At 47.3% G+C, this 16,028-nt stretch overlaps 1 protein-coding gene across 1 annotated transcript in view; it reads left to right on the top strand.

The window, feature by feature from the left end:
* The first annotated feature begins 6,888 nt into the window (after positions 1 to 6,888).
* Positions 6,889 to 16,028, top strand: part of LSM12 (LSM12 homolog) — a 33,571-nt gene continuing 24,431 nt past the window's right edge. The window contains exons 1-2 of the mRNA XM_003943637.3: positions 6,889 to 7,163; positions 9,438 to 9,571. Coding sequence (XP_003943686.1) covers positions 7,040 to 7,163; positions 9,438 to 9,571 — 258 coding nt within the window. The 5' untranslated portion in view covers positions 6,889 to 7,039. The remainder of the gene's footprint in view (positions 7,164 to 9,437; positions 9,572 to 16,028) is intronic.

Below are 16,028 nucleotides of genomic sequence, written 5' to 3'. Positions count from 1 at the left end.
CCCTCCCCGCTAGCGGTCGCCACCAAGCCCCGCCCCAGACCCCGCCCCAGGCAGTCCTGGGCTCCTGCAAGTCCGGCCTCCAGCCAGCACAGTTTCCTCCTGCGCTCTCCTCTGGTTTTTCCTTCGTACTGGGCAGCGTAGGGGACAAACCTTTTAAAAGGCGTTTCCTCAGGGCCCCACGTGGCCGCCGTAGCCGGCACGTGGGCAGCCGGTGAGTGGTGGCAGCGGTGCGGTTCCGGGTCAGGGGACAGACTAACGGGAGGGCGGCTCGCACTCCCAGCGTTCCTGTTCTGCTGATGCGAAGGCGGATGTGTAATCTCCAGGGCCAGGATTCTTTCCCGACCGGACCTCTCTTCTCCAGTACGGCTAACCACCAAAAAAACAACAGCAAAGACCGGGCGCGGTGGCTCACGCCTGTAAACCCAGCTTTGGGAGGCTGAGGCGGGTGGATCACCTGAGGTCAGGGGTTCAAGACCAGCCTGACCAACATGGCGAAACCCCGTTTCTACTAAAAATACAAAAAATTAGCCGGGCGTGGTGGCAGGAGCCTGTAATCGCAGCTACCTGGAAGGCTAAGGCAGGAGAATCGCATGAACTTGGGAGGCGGAGGTTGCAGTGAGCCGAGATGTCGCCCACCCTGGGCAGCAAGAGCCAAAAATTACATCTCAAAAAAAAAAAAAAAAAAAAAAAAAAAGGGTCGGGCATGTTGGCTCACGCCTGTAATCCCAGCACTTTGGGAGGCCGAGGCGGGTGGATCACGAGGTCAAGAGATCGAGACCATCCTAGCCAACATGGTGAAACACCGTGTCTACTAAAAATACAAAAATTAGCTGGATATGGTGGCGCGTGCCTGTAGTCCCAGCTACTCGGGAAGCTGAGGCAGGAGAATTGCTTGAACCCGGGAGGCGGAGGCTACAGTGAGCCGGGATCACGCCACTGCACTCCAGCCTGGTGCCTGGCGACAGAGCAGCCACACTGTCTCAAAAAAAACAAAACAAAAAACCAGATCCTTTGGAGAAAAGGCTGCAGACACCCCTCCTCCTGGGAGCTGAAGTGGGATCTTAAATTTGCAAACACCAATAATCAGTTCACCCCTTCACCCCCACCCCGAGCTCAAGACGCTCCTTCTCTAATTCTCCCGCTATTAATTTGGAGGCTGACAGATAAGGCTATTGATTTTGAGGGGTCTTCCCTACAAAGGCCAAGTCTCACATATAGTGCAAAGTCACACTTCCTCCCAGTTCTTCCCTTGCTTCCCCCACCCCCATCCTCCTGCCATCCAAAACCCTGCTTAGGCAGATGAAACCAAGAGATAGTAACAGTGTTGGTATGGGAAGAGGATTGGCACACACCCGAGACAGAGTTTGAAACAGTCATCTGAAGGAAAACACACAGAAAATAGAAATCTCAGCTATTCTAGGCGAGGTCCTGCCTAGAAGACGGTTGAACAGTGTCTCCTTAGTTTCTTCCTACCTCTATCAACTTTGTTCTTGAAAAGTTTTTTTTTCTTTTTTCTTTTTGAGAAGGAGTTGCTCTCTTGTAGCTCAGGCTGGAGTGCATTGCGTGATCTCCACTCACTGCAACCTCTGACTCCCGGGTTCAAAGGATTCTCCTGCCTCAGTCTCCCGAGTAGCTGGGATTACAGGCCTGTGCTACCACCCACAGCTAAATTTCTTTTTCTTTTTTTCTTTTTTTTTTTTTGAGATGGAGTCTCACTTTGCTGCCCAGGCTGGAGTGCAGTGACATGATCTCAGCTCACTGCAACCTCTGCCTCCTAGATTCAAGCAATTCTCTTGCTTCAGCCCCCCATTAGCTGGGATTACAGGCACACCCTACCATGCCCAGCTAATTTTTGTATTTTTAGTAGAGATGGCCAGGCTGGTCTCAAACTCCTGACCTCAGGTGATCTGCCCGCCTTGGCCTCCCAAAGTGCTGGGATTACAGGTTTGAGCCACCACGCCCAGCTTTTTAAAAGTTTTCTGGCCGGGCGTGGTGGCTCAAGCCTGTAATCCCAGCACTTTGGGAGGCCGAGGCGGGTGGATCACGAGGTCGAGAGATCGAGACCATCCTGGTCAACATGGTGAAACCCAGTCTCTACTAAAAATACAAAAATTAGCTGGGCATGGTGGCGTGTGCCTGTAATCCCAGCTACTCAGGAGGCTGAGGCAGGAGAATTGCCTGAACCCAGGAGGCGGAGGTTGCGGTGAGCCGAGATCGTGCCATTGCACTCCAGCCTGGGTAACAAGAGTGAAACTCCGTCTCAAAAAAAAAAAAAAAAAAAAGTTTTCTATAGGCCGGGCGCGGTGGCTCACCCCTGTAATCCTAGCACTTTGGAAGGCTGAGGTGGGTGGATCACCTGAGGGCAGGAGTTCAAGACCAGCCTCGCCATCATGGTGAAACCCCATCTTAAAAAAAAAAAAAAAAAGGCCGGGCGCAGTGGCTCAAGCCTGTAATCCCAGCACTTTGGGAGGCCGAGGCGGGTGGATCACGAGGTCGAGAGATAGAGACCATCCTGGTCAACATAGTGAAACCCCGTCTCTACTAAAAATACAAAAAACTAGCTGGGCGTGGTGGCGCGTGCCTGTAATCCCAGCTACTTAGGAGCCTGAGGCAGGAGAATTGCCTGAACCCAGGAGGCGGAGGTTGCGGTGAGCCGAGATTGCGCCATTGCACTCCAGCCTGCGTAACAAGAGCGAAACTCCGTCTCAAAAAAAAAAAAAAAAAAAAGGCTGGGCACGGTGGCTCAAGCCTGTAATCCCAGCACTTTGGGAGGCTGATGCGGGTGGATCACGAGGTCAAGAGCTCGAGACCATCCTGGTCAACATGGTGAAACCCCGTCTCTACTAAAAATACACAAAATTAGCTGGGCATGGTGGTGTGTGCCTGTAATCCCAGCTACTCAGGAGGCTGAGGCAGGAGAATTGCCTGAACCCAGGAGGCAGAGGTTGCAGTGAGCCGAGATCGCGCCATTGCACTCCAGCCTGGGTAACAAGAGCGAAACTCTGTCTCAAAAACAAAAAAGAAAAGTTTTCTAATAGGTAGATTAAAATGAGAATGTAAATCTGTGTTCTTCTCTGAAAGACATTAATATCACTAATTAAAAAAGTGGAGGAGGCCTGGTGCAGCGGCTCACACCTGTAATCCTAGCACTTTGGGAGGCTAAGGCAGGCCTCCCAGAGGTCAGGAGATCGAGATCACTCTGACCCAACATGGAGCATAGAGAAACCCTTTCTCCCCTAAAAATACAAAATTAGCCAGACGTGGTGGCACATGCCTATAATCCCAGCTACTCAGGAGGCTGAGGTAGGAGAATTGTTTGAACCTGGGAGGTGGAGGTTGCTGTGAGCCGAGATCTCACCATTGCACTCCAGCCTGGGCAACAAGAGTGAAACTACGTCTCAATTTAAAAAAAAAAAGGCCGGGCACGGTGGCTCAAGCCTGTAATCCCAGCACTTTGGGAGGCCGAGGAGGGTGGATCACAAGGTCGAGAGATCGAGACCAATCTGGTCAACATGGTGAAACCCCGTCTCTACTAAAAATACAAAAATTAGCTGGGCATGGTGGCACGTGCCTGTAATCCCAGCTACTCAGGAGGCTGAAGCAGGAGAATTGCTTGAACCCAGGAGGCGGAGGTTGCGGTGAGCCGAGATCGCGCCATTGCACTCCAGCCTGGGTAACGAGAGCGAAACTCCGTCTCAAAAAAAAAAAAAAAGGTGTAGGGGAGGGAAGCCGGGTATAAATCTTAGTTCACTGCCTTGCTAGATGTTTTTTAATTAATTGCCCAAGGAGAAAGTCTACATTTCTTACTGAATCTTCGAAAGTTTGCCCTGAATCGAGCTTCAACCTTCACCAGCCTATTCCCACACTCCACTTTAAAATATTTCTGAGCTATACATTCCTTGAGATCGCCAAGTTCTCTCCTCCTAGGGGTCCTGACCCATGCAGTTCCCTCTGCCTGGAACATGGCCACCCTCTTTCCTTGCTAATTCTTCAGGTTTCAGCAGAGATTTTTCACTTCCTAGTGATGCCTATAAATCATATATGAAAACCTGTAAGCCGGGCGCGGTGGCTCAAGCCTGTAATCCCAGCACTTTGGGAGGCCAAGGCGGGTGGATCACGAGGTCAAGAGATTGAGACCATCCTGGTCAACATGGTGAAACCCCGTCTCTACTAAAAATACAAAAAATTAGCTGGGCATGGTGGCACGTGCCTGTAATCCCAGCTACTCAGGAGGCTGAGGCAGGAGAATTGCCTGAACCCAGGAGGCGGAGGTTGCGGTGAGCCGAGATTGCGCCATTGCATTCCAGCCTGGGTAACAAGAGCGAAACTCTCAAAAAAAAAAAAAAGAAAAGAAAAAGAAAACCTGTAATCACAATTTCTTTTAATCACGTCAAAGGAGATTTTAGTGCTATATATAGTCACGATTTCATATAAAAAGTGGACGACTGGAATGGTGATTATGTATGATTTGTTATGGAGGCCAGAACAAGGATGAGAGGCATGGAAGTCTTCCAAGGCCGGCCACAATGGCTTATGCCTGTACTCCTAGCACTTGACAGGCTGGCCGAGGGGGAATATTGCTTGAGCCCAGGAGTTCAAGACCAACCTGGCCAACAGGGTGAAACCCCATCTCTACTAAAAGTAGAAAAATTAGCCAGGCATGGTGACTCGCGCCTGTAATCTCAGCTACTCAGGAGGCTGAGGCAGGAGAATCGCTTGAACCTGGGAGGCACAGGTTGCAGTGAGCCGAGATCGTGCCACTGCAGTCCAGCCAGGGCAACAGGGTGAGACACCGTCTCAAAAAAAAAAAAAAAAAGTTATCTGAAAAAGCACAATATAAAGGAGTAGAATTTTTATTCCTATTACAATGATTGTACCAATACTTCCAAAACCAGGAAGTTTATGTTTCTTGGAGGGCAAGGAAATACTTTTGAACTTTGTTCAGGTTAAGCTGTGCCAAGACTGGCCCTTTGCCTCCTTCTAGACTAGAAAAAGATCAACCTGTTTCTCATACAGGACGCAAGGCTCCAAAATTTCTACAGTGAGGGGTGGGTAGGTTACCGATTACTTATGGCATTGGTGGTAGCAGGGCTTGAAAATGCAGCAGCATAGTGCTTTACATAGATTAAGAAAATGACTTTTTCCTGTAATCCCAGCACTTTGGGAGGCCGAGGCAGGTGGATCACGAGGTCGAGAGATCGAGACCATCCTGGTCAACATGGTGAAACCCCGTCTCTACTAAAAAGTGCAAAAAAGTAGCTGGGCATGGTGGCACGTGCCTGTAATCCCAGCTACTCAGGAGGCTGAGGCAGGAGAATTGCCTGAGCCCAGGAGGCGGAGGTTGCGGTGAGCCGAGATCGCGCCATTGCACTCCAGCCTGGGTAACAAGGGTGAAACTCCGTCTCAAAAAAAAAAAAAAAAAAAAAAAAAAAAAGACTTTTTTTTTTTTTTTTTTTTTTAAAGACAGGGCTTCACCATATTGGTCAGGCTGGTCTTGAACTCCTGACCTCAGGTGATCCGCCTGCCTTGGCCTCCGAAGTGCTTGGATTACAGGCGTGAGCCACCACGCCCGACCGAAAATGGCTGTTTTATGTATCAGATGGACATTAAAGGGCAGGGGTGCAAAACCCCTCCTCCGAGCCCCTTTTTGTCACTGTTCCCTGCTCCTCATTCCTGCCTTTTGCCTGGCTTTCTGGGGCAGAGGGCAAAAAGGGAGAAGAATGATGGATGACAAAGGGGGAACTACTATTTATTAAACAGCTAGTATATGCCATGCACATATACATGTTATCACATTTAAACCTCCTAACTTTGAGGTAGGTATTATTATCCAACATAGTATAGCAGTAAATAGCACCATCCTTGGAAATAGGCAGACTGTTTTTGCTAGTTGTGCAAGTGTGGACAGGTTTAGTCTAAAACTTAGTTTCTGTAAAAGGAGGACATTGATTCCTACCTCAAAGGGCTGTTACACAGATGCTCAAGAAGTGACAATATAAATGCCTATGAAGAAACAGGATCAGGTAATTTGCTTGCTCAAGGTCACATAATTTAGTAAGCTGACCTGAAATTCTGATTCCGGCTTATCTAACTCCACAGCCAATGTTCTTTCCACTATCTATAACTCTGTAGTTATAATCATTTTTTTTTTTTTTTTTTTTTTGAGACAGACTCGCTCTGTTTCCCAGGCTGGAGTGGCAGAGGAACGACCTTTGCTAACTGCAACCTCCACCTCCCAGGTTCAAGCAATCCGCCTGCCTCAGCACCCCTCCTAGCTGGGATTACAGGCACACGCCACCACGCCCAGGTAATTTTTGTATTTTTACTAGAGACGGGGTTTTGCCATGTTGGCCAGGCTGGTCTTGAACTCCTGACCGCTGATGATATACAACTCCCCTTGCCCTCTCAAAGTGCTGGGATTACAGACGTGAGCCACCGCGCTCGGCCGTTATAATCATCTTTTTTTTTTTTTTAGTTTTAAAGACAGGGTTTCACCATGTTGGTCAGGCTGGTCTTGAACTCCCGACCTCAGGTGATCCACCCGCCTTGGCCTTCAAAGTGCTTGGATTACAGGCGTGAGCCACCACGCCTGGCCCGTTATAATCATCTTGACCAAGTTTCGTTAAGTCCTCTGAGGCTCTGATTCCTCATATGCAAAATGGGCATAATATAAATTATTTAATAAAATTCATTCATTAAACTCTTGTGTTCAAGGTGTGCATATAATGGAGACTGCAGCTCCTTCTTCTTTCCCCTTTTCATTCCACGTAGGTCATTTATCCTTAACTTCTAAAATAGGCTCTACAAGCACTTAACCGAGAGCACGCAGCAATACAAATACGATTTTTCGGATTCCCCCTTTTTCCTCTTCTTTCCTAGTCCACCTAGGCTCCCGCCCCACCCAGCACCAGGCCACGCCCCGGCGTGTGACGGAAGCACGCTCCGTGCGTCGCGTCGCGTCGCGTCGCGGCGCTCACTGGGGGCCCGGCTTTCGCCCGCTGCTGCCGCCGCCGCCGCCGGCCGCGGCTGCACTCCCAAGATGGCGGCTCCTCCGGGCGAGTACTTCAGCGTTGGGAGCCAGGTGTCGTGCCGGACGTGCCAGGAGCAGCGGCTGCAGGGCGAGGTGGTAGCCTTCGACTACCAGTCCAAAATGCTGGCTTTAAGTATCCTTCTCTGCGTGGAGCCCGAGGCCCGGCCGGCCTGTAGGTGCGGTGGTCGGGGGGTGGGGGACGACGGCGGCAGCCGGGGCTCGCTCCGGGCCTAGGGGCGACCGGCTACGGCGGTGCCCGTGGCGCATGCGCATGGCATTGAGCTCCCCTCCCCCTCCCGCGGGCCCTTCGGTCAGTTTTGGGGACCCTGTCTGTCACCCCTTGCGGGAGCTGGAGCCAGACCAAGGATCCGGGGGTGGAGGAGAGCATGACATGGGGATGGCTTTTCGGGGGGGAACGTTATTAGAGGGGACACCGTGATTAGGAGAGTGGGTGGTAGTGGGAGGGGGCTGGTGGATTGGAGCCCGGATGGAAAGGAGGGGCGGGTAAAATGTTATGGGGAGGGGTGTGTAGGGTAAGGAACTGCTGGTAGGGCAAAGGTATGGAATTTAGGAGGGCATGTCCACTGATGGGATTTTGTCCAAGAAAGGCAGTGGGATGGTGACCAAATGGTCCTGCCTGTTTCGGGGGAGAGTAAGCGCAGGGCAGAGTTTGCATCTGAACTGGGGCTCCTGGTTTGTTTCGCTGATGAATGTGTATGTGTGGTGGGGGGACTGTGCTGATTTTTAGGCTTCTCGGTCATTTGGAAATTGCTGTTTAGGGGATGTTTGCATTGGAAACCTGGTCCAGAGAGGGCTTGCCACGTTTTTCAGTGGCTTATGTGAGTTGGGGATGTGTGAATTACAGGCAAGAGAGTGAAGTTCTCATGCTCCCTTTCTCAGCCCAGCACATGGAGTCCTTACTTTTACGTAGTAGTAGCCTCCCTTTTGAAAGTAGCAATGTTAAACTGATTGGAAAAGGTGGCCTGCTTCTTTGGGGTGGAAATGACTTCTGAATTATTCCAGGAAACTCTGTATTGGAAACGAAACACTTCCTTGTTGGAATAAATGTGCCACGGCTTCCCCTTTTATGTGAGCTACAGGTGGGTTTATTGCAATTTTTTTTTTTTTTTTTTTGAGGAGTAATTCATTATGGCTTTTTTCTTTCTTTCTTTCTTTCTTTCTTTTTCTTTTTTTTTTTTTTTGAGACAGAGTCTTGCTCTGTCGCCAGGTTGGAGTGCAGTGGCGCCATCGCGGCTCACTGCAACCTCCGACTCCCTGGTTCAAGCGATTCTCCTGCCTCAGCCTCCTGAGTAGCTGGGATTACTGGCACGAACCACCATGCCCAGCTAATTTTTTTTTTTTTTTTTTCCAGTAGAGACGGAGTTTCACCATGCTGGCCAGGATGGTCTCTATCTCCTGACCTCGTGATCCGCCCTTGTGATCCGCCTGCCTCGGCCTCCCAAAGTGCTGGGATTACAGGTGTGAGCCACCGCTTCCGGCCTTTTGTGTGTGTGTTGGCGGGGGGGTCGGGCTGGACAGTTTTCCTCTTGTTGCTCAGGCTGGAGTGCAATGGCGCCATCTTTGCTCACCGCAGCCTCTGCCTCCCGGGTTCAAGCGATTCTCTTGCCTGAGCCTCCTGAGTAGCTGGGATGACAGCAGTGAGCCACTGCGCCTTGTCATTGCGTCTTTCAAAATGAAGTTTCCTACTGAGTCTGCTACCTTTGAGTGTCAAGTATTTTAATTCACTTAACCACTTACTTGTAGATTTCTAGCTTAGGAAGATGTCTTTTGAAACTAATTACAGCAAGAATGGTTGCTTTTTTTAAAAAATAGGAGGTTGCACCTGGAACAAATAAGACCTTTTACATTAGTAGTTTAGTTGGAAGGGTCTTGGAACTAGGAATTACTCAATTTTTAACTGACATACAGTGGGCGCTTAAATGGTTGGGGAATGAGTGTGTGAATGAATGAATGGATTAACTGGCTGGGTCACCTTAGGTGAATTTCCTTTCCAGCGCTGTAGATTTCTCCTCTGCAAAATGGGAAAGCTCACATCTGAAAAAGTAAAAACACTGTGCAGATATAGAGAGTATTATACGAAGAACAGAAATGTCTAGCTCCTTTGTCTGGTTCATAGGTTCAAGACAAACACATTAAATCTGCATTATGCCGCTCCATAAAACCAGTAGACAGAAGGTGACAGAATTCCTTAGGAGGCTTCCAAGGGTTTGGGCAGGAGGAAGGTGACAGGCAGGGATTTCCTGAGGAGAGCTGTGATTCTTCTAAGGCCCTCTTGCTCCTGGCATACCTTTTAAAGCCTTGTGTGAATTGTGTTTTCTGTGTCTCTTTTGGGATGTGTCAGTGCCTCTGCTTGTCCTATTTTTCCTTAACTTTTTTTTCTTACCAGAATGTCCCTCTTCCAGTGGAAAGCCCAACCATGCAGATATCTTGCTTATAAACTTACAGTATGTTTCAGAAGTGGAAATAATTAATGATCGAACAGAAACCCCTCCTCCCCTAGCTTCACTCAATGTTAGTAAGGTAAGGACTCGAGGGCAAATCTGGCTCTCTAAAATCATGGGAAAGATGAGTCTCATTGACTGTTGGTGATACATTGTCTATTTTTAATTTTTTTAATTGACTTAAAATTGCTTCTTCTGATATCTTTTTAAAAAATAGGTGTTTAGTTTTTCTCTTTATTCCTGGATGTTGTCAGTAGATCTTAAGAAATAAGCTTAACTCTCAAAGAAGTTGGAACTTGTTTTTGCCTTTATGAAAGATGACTTTTTTTTTTTTAACTTAAAAGTTTTAATCTTGGAGTACGTGATGAAATTCTAGTGATGGTGGGCTTTGGGTGGTGGCATTGCCTATGAACGTCCTCAAATTGGGTGTATGTGGATGTGTGCGTACATGAATATATGCGTTTTCTGCATGAATATCCTAAATGTTTTTCGATTCTCAGAGGGATTCGTGACCTATAAAAGTTTGAAAGCCACTGTTTTATTTTATTATTATTTTTTTATTTGAGACGGAGTTTCGCTCTTGTTACCCAGGCTGGAGTGCAATGGTGCGATCTTGGCTCACCGCAACCTCCGCCTCCTGGGTTCAGGCAATTCTCCTGCCTCAGCCTCCTGAGTAGCTGGGCTTACAGGCACGTGCCACCATGCCCAGCTAATTTTTTGTATTTTTAGTAGAGACGGGGTTTCACTGTGTTGACCAGGATGGTCTCTGTCTCTTGACCTCGTGATCCACCCACCTCGGCCTCCCAAAGTGCTGGGATTACAGGCTTGAGCCACCGCGCCCGGCCTGGCCACTGTTTTAAAGGTTCTTTTTTCTCTTTATGTTTGAATTTTGAGTTCTTTTTTTTTTTTTTGAGACGGAGTTTCGCTCTTGTTACCCAGGCTGGAGTGCAATGGCGCAATCTCGGCTCACTGCAACCTCTGCCTCCTGGGTTCAGGCAATTCTCCCACCTCAGCCTCCTGAGTAGCTGGGATTACAGGCACGTGCCACCATGCCCAGCTAATATTTTTTTTTTGTACTTTTAGTAGAGACAGGGTTTCACCATGTTGACCAGGATGGTCTCGATCTCTTGACCTTGTGATCCACCCGCCTCGGCCTCCCAAAGTGCTGGGATTACAGGCTTGAGCCACCGCGCCCGGCCTGAATTTTGAGTTCTAACAATTACATGCTTAGCATGTTTTAATCTTGCACATACAAATTGATCTCTGGGAATTCCCAAGTCGCTTTTGTGTATGTGTGAACAGGGCCTTGGTTTGCTGGGATTACAGGCATGCGCCACTATGCCTGCCCAAGTTTTTTTTTTTTTTTTTTTTTTTTGGAGACACAGTCTTGCTCTTGTTACCCAGGCTGGAGTGCAGTGGCACAGTCTCAGCTCACTGCAATCTCCGTCTTCTGGATTCGAGCGATTCTGCCTCAGCCTTCTGAGTAGCTGGGATTACAGGCATGAGCCACCACGCCTGGCTAATTTTGTATTTTTAGTAGAGATGGGGTTTCTCCATGTTGGTCAGACTGGTCTTGAACTCCCTACCTCAGGTGATCCGCCCACCTCAGCATCCTAAAGTGCTGGGATTACAGGCGTGAGCCGCTGTGCCCAGCCTTTATTTATTTTTGAGACAGAATCTGTCCCTGTTGCCCAGGCCGGAGTGCAGTGGTGGGATCTCAGCTCACTGCAGCCTCCGCCTCCTGAGTTCAAGTGATTCTGATGCCTCAGCCTCTGGAGTAGCTGGAACTACCAGTGTGCGCCACCACACCCAGCCAATTTTTTTTTTGAGATGGAGTTTTGCTGTTGTTGTACAGGCTGGAGTGCAGTGGCACAGTCTTGGCTCACTGCAATCTCCGCCTCCCGGGTTCAAGTGATTCTCCTGCCTCAGCCTCTGAAGTAGCTGGGACTACAGGCGTATGCAACCACACCTGGTTAATTTTTTGCATTTTAGTAGAGACCGGGTTTCGCTTTGTTGCTCAGGCTGGTCTTGAACTCCTGAGCTCAGGCAGTCTGCCTGCCTCGGCCTCTCAAAGTGCTAGGATTATAGGTGTGAGACACTGTGCCTGGCACAATTTTTGTATTATTAGTAGAGACCAGGTTTCACCATGCTGGCCAGGCTGGTCTTGAACTCCTGACCTCAAGTGATCTGTCCATCTCGGCCTCTCAAAGTGCTAGTATTACAGATGTGAACTATTATGCCAGGCCCCAACTCATTTTTTTTGACAATTCAGTTTATTTGGTCAAAATTGACGTTGAACAGTAATAACACCCAAGCCCTGTCACAGCCTGTGCTGTCCCTTGTACTTGGAACATTTTTCTTGTCTTTTTTTTGTTTTTATTTTTTATTTATTTTTTTGTTTGTTTGTTTGGAACATTTTTCCTTCCAGAATGACTGGAAGGAAAAAGCCTTACCCATCAGGACTTTGTTAAATGGCATGTCTTCCAAGAAGTCTTCTCTGATCACCTAAAGTAATAAGGTTAAAGTAATTTGCCAGCGTTATGTTATTCTCTGTCATAGTACCTTGTCCTTCACAGTTAAGGTGACCATCATTTGTAGTCCAACCTGGGACATTTTTCTTTTCTTTTCTTTTTTTTGAGACCGGAGTTTCGCTCTTGTTACCCAGGCTGGAGTGCAATGGCGCCATCTCGGCTCACCGCAACCTCCGCCTCCCGGGTTCAGGCAATTCTCCTGCCTCAGCCTCCTGAGTAGCTGGGATTACAGGCACGCGCCACCATGCCCAGCTAATTTTTTGTATTTTTAGTAGAGACAGGGTTTCACCATGTTGACCAGGATGGTCTCAATCTCTTGACCTCGTGATCCACCCACCTCAGCCTCCCAAAGTGCTGGGATTACAGGCTTGAGCCACCGCGCCTGGCTAAACCTGGGACATTTTTAAGAGTAAAGGTGAATGCTTTTAGTTTACACTGGGATGACAGGTATAGATTAATGTGTCCTGGGCAAATTGGGACCTAAGGTTACCCTGTTCATAGCTTTTTTTGTAATTATGTATTTGTTTACTTGTCTAGTGTCTGTCTCACTAAACTTTATTCTGCAAGAATGGGAACCACTCCTGTTTTGTTTGCTATTGAATATACAGAGCTTTTAGTAACGCTTACACCGAGTTTTTAGTAAATATTTGTTGGATGAATAAGTTACACCTCCGATTTTAGTAGCAGGTGCCTTTCATGAAGCCTCTTGAATTAGTGTGGTGGAAGTTTTTCCCTCTGGAGGAGTCTTGTAATAATGTGTATTACTCTGCCTCTCTTGGGAATGTGGTGTATTCTCTACAGTTCAGCAAAGCAAGGAAACACTTAGGCAACTGAAATAATAGAGGGTAACTGAGGCTAGTGAATGTCGTTACCTCAGATCTGGAGCTCCTATCTTGTCAGATTCCAGGGAAATGCCACATATTTTTTAGTGACGACCAGGGACAGATTTGGAAGGCTATTGAGTTTCATATGGGTGTTGTCATATATGGGATGTCCCATTCTTTGAAGCCTATAGGGTTTTGAAACCCTGGCTTAGTAATGTATCTCCTAATACAGTATAGGAAGAGCTCTTTGGGTGGTCTTTGATTTGCTTATGAAAATTTAAAAGACTTGTGAAATAATTTATTCCTAGTATATTAAAAACATAAACTTACAGTATGTTCTGTAGGCTCTGAGTTATTTTTGGGTGTTTACAGGGTATGAGAAGTCGTGTCAATAGACCTTTAGTGAGTAGTAAAGATCTGAAAGAGAGATGATTTTCTGAAGTTAGAAAGTCGGCTCTTGTGACCAACAAGTGCCACTATTTAGAGGGGCAGGGGTTGTGTGGGTGGGACCGTTAAGTGGGAGCTGTTAAGCAGATCTGGGCTGGGTGAGGTGGTTCATGCCTGTAATCCCAGCACTTTGGAAGGCCAAGGCAAGTGGATCGCCTGAGGTCAGGAGTTTGAGACTAGCCTGACCAACATAGTGAAACGCTGTTTCTAAAAAATAAATAAATAAATAAAAGAAAATAAATAAATAAATTGTGCGTGTGTGTGTGTGTGTGTGTGTGTGTGTGTATTTATAAAGAAGCAGTTCTTTTCTTATATTTGACCTCAAATAGAAATAGTTTTTGGTAGGCCAGGTGTGGTGGCTCACACCTGTAATCCCCGCACTTTGGGAGGCCGAGGCAGGCTGATCACGAGGTCAGGAGTTTGAGACCAGCCTGGCCAACGTGGTGAAAACCCGTCTCTACTAAAAATACAAAATTAGCTGGGCATGGTGGCACATGCCCATTATCCCAGCTACTCAGGAGGCGGAGTCAGGAGAATCACTTGAACCTGGGAGGCGGAGTTTGTGCCATTTCACTCCAGCCTGAGAAACAAGAGTGAAACTGTCTCAGGAAAAAAAAGAAAAGAAAAGAAAAGAAAAAGAAATAGCTTTTGGTTAGCTTGTGGATTATCTTTGCCTTTAGGATTTTGCTTTCTGCTGGTCAGTTTTCCTATTTTAATAGCATTGTTGTAAACTAGCCGATTACCCACTCTTTGAGGAAAGCAGCAGGAAGTAATAGCTTGGGGAACACCAGATATCTTTACTTTTCTTACTGTCTGGCCTGCTTGCCAAATCTTGAAAAAGGTTTGCTGGGAAGAGGAGTCAGAAACTAAAAACTAAAATTAGGTTGGAGGGTTATCTTTGGATTTCGTTTATTCCTCCGTTTGCAGAGATGTTTATGAGTAAGCTATATTGGCTTTCCTTTGAAACCAACCTTTTAGGATGCTTTGTGATTCCTCTTTGGAGATTGACTTAGAATTAAAGAGAGCCTGTTGCTGAAAACAGCTGATTTGGGCAGCTATGAACATGTATGAATGACTTGAAAAGTTCATCTCATTTTTAAGAGCATGGACTCGAGTTTTTCTTAAGATGGAGGATTGTTTAAGCATGTGGAAGGGAACTAACGTATCCTGGGATGTCTGGAAGAAAACGGTTGAAGTATGTAGTGCTTCAGATGCTTGCAGTCTGGAGAAGCACTACTTGTATACTCTAACTTAGGTACCATCACATGTTGGCTTATCTTGCTGACATAGTAAGTGCTCTGCTTAATTAAACCTGTTGTTATAAGCCAGATAATTGTTTACTCTGACTTAGCAGGGCATGGAAGAGAAGGGCTTTTACAGGAAATGCTTGATAATAGCTCAGCTAGGGAAGGTATAAACTAGCAACTTCTTGCAAATTGTCCTGTTTTGCTTTCGAATGATAGTTCACTTCAGGTTAAGCAGTCTTATTTCTATCTCTAGCAATAGCATGTAAGAGGAAGCTTAGAAGAGGACAGTAGGGTTGCGGTAGGGGGGAGTTATTTTTCTTTTTTTGAGACAGGGTTTTACTCTCTTGCCCAGGCTAGAGTGAAGTGGTGTGATCTTGGTTCACTGCAACCTCTACCCCGCTGGGTTCGGGCGATTCTCCTGCCTCAGCCTCCTGAGTAGTTGTGATTACAGGCACCTGCTACCATGCTCGGCTAATTTTTTTTTTTTTTTTTTTTTGAGACAGAGTCTTGTTCTTTCACCAGGCTGGAGTGCAGTGGCACGATCTCAGCGATCTCAGCTCAGTGCAACCTCCATCTCCCGGATTCAAGTGATTCCTCTGCCTCAGCCTCCTGAGTAGCTGGGACTACAGGCGCACACCACCATGCCCAGCTATTTTTTTCTATTATAGTGGAGTAGGCCACGGTTTCACCATGGCCAGGATGGTCTTAATCTCCTGACCTCATGATCCGCCCGCCTTGGCCTCCCAAAGTACTGGGATTACAGGCGTGAGTCACTGTGCCTGGTCTACCCAGCTAATTTTAATTTTTTTATTTTAATAGAGATGGGGTTTCACTAGATTGGACAGGCTGGTCTTGAACTCCTGACCTCAGGTAATCCACGCACCTTGGCCTCCCAAAGTGCTGTGATTACAAGCATGAGCCACCGTGCCCATCCCCCCAGTTTTTTTTCCCCTCATCAGTGTGGTAACAAAATGATGTTGAATGAAATGACATTGACGACCTAGAGCAAGCATCCCCAAACTTTTTACACAGGGGGCCAGTTCACTGTCCCTCAGACCGTTGGAGGGCCACCACATACTGTGCTCCTCTCACTGACCACCAATGAAAGAGTTGCCCCTTCCTGAAGTGCGGCGGGGGACCGGGTAAATGGCCTCAGGGGGCCGCAGTTTGGGGATGCCTGACCTAGAGTATTTTGTCAGTGCTCCCTAGCATTGCCTCTGACATTCAGTCAGAGATTGGAACTTGCCACCCAAAGACTGGGGAAAATCGGAATTATACTGGATACCATTAATATGTAATATCTTAGTATTAAAAGATGTTTTTAAGAGACCTCTGGTGATCAGAATTAACATTAATTTCCAAGGGGGTGTTATCAAGTAGCATAGTTAATTGAACACTTCTCTGAGTCCTGGAGGTTAGGATGAGCAGTTACAGAACTGAAATAGCTGTGCTTTCCACCTCTGAGTCACTTAGGAAGGGATTTGTTG

This window comes from Saimiri boliviensis, chromosome 17, assembly GCF_048565385.1.
Source record: "Saimiri boliviensis isolate mSaiBol1 chromosome 17, mSaiBol1.pri, whole genome shotgun sequence".
NCBI lineage: Eukaryota > Metazoa > Chordata > Mammalia > Primates > Cebidae > Saimiri > Saimiri boliviensis.
The sequence above is the reverse complement of the archived record's forward strand: the minus strand, read 5'-3'. Positions and strand labels throughout refer to the sequence as shown.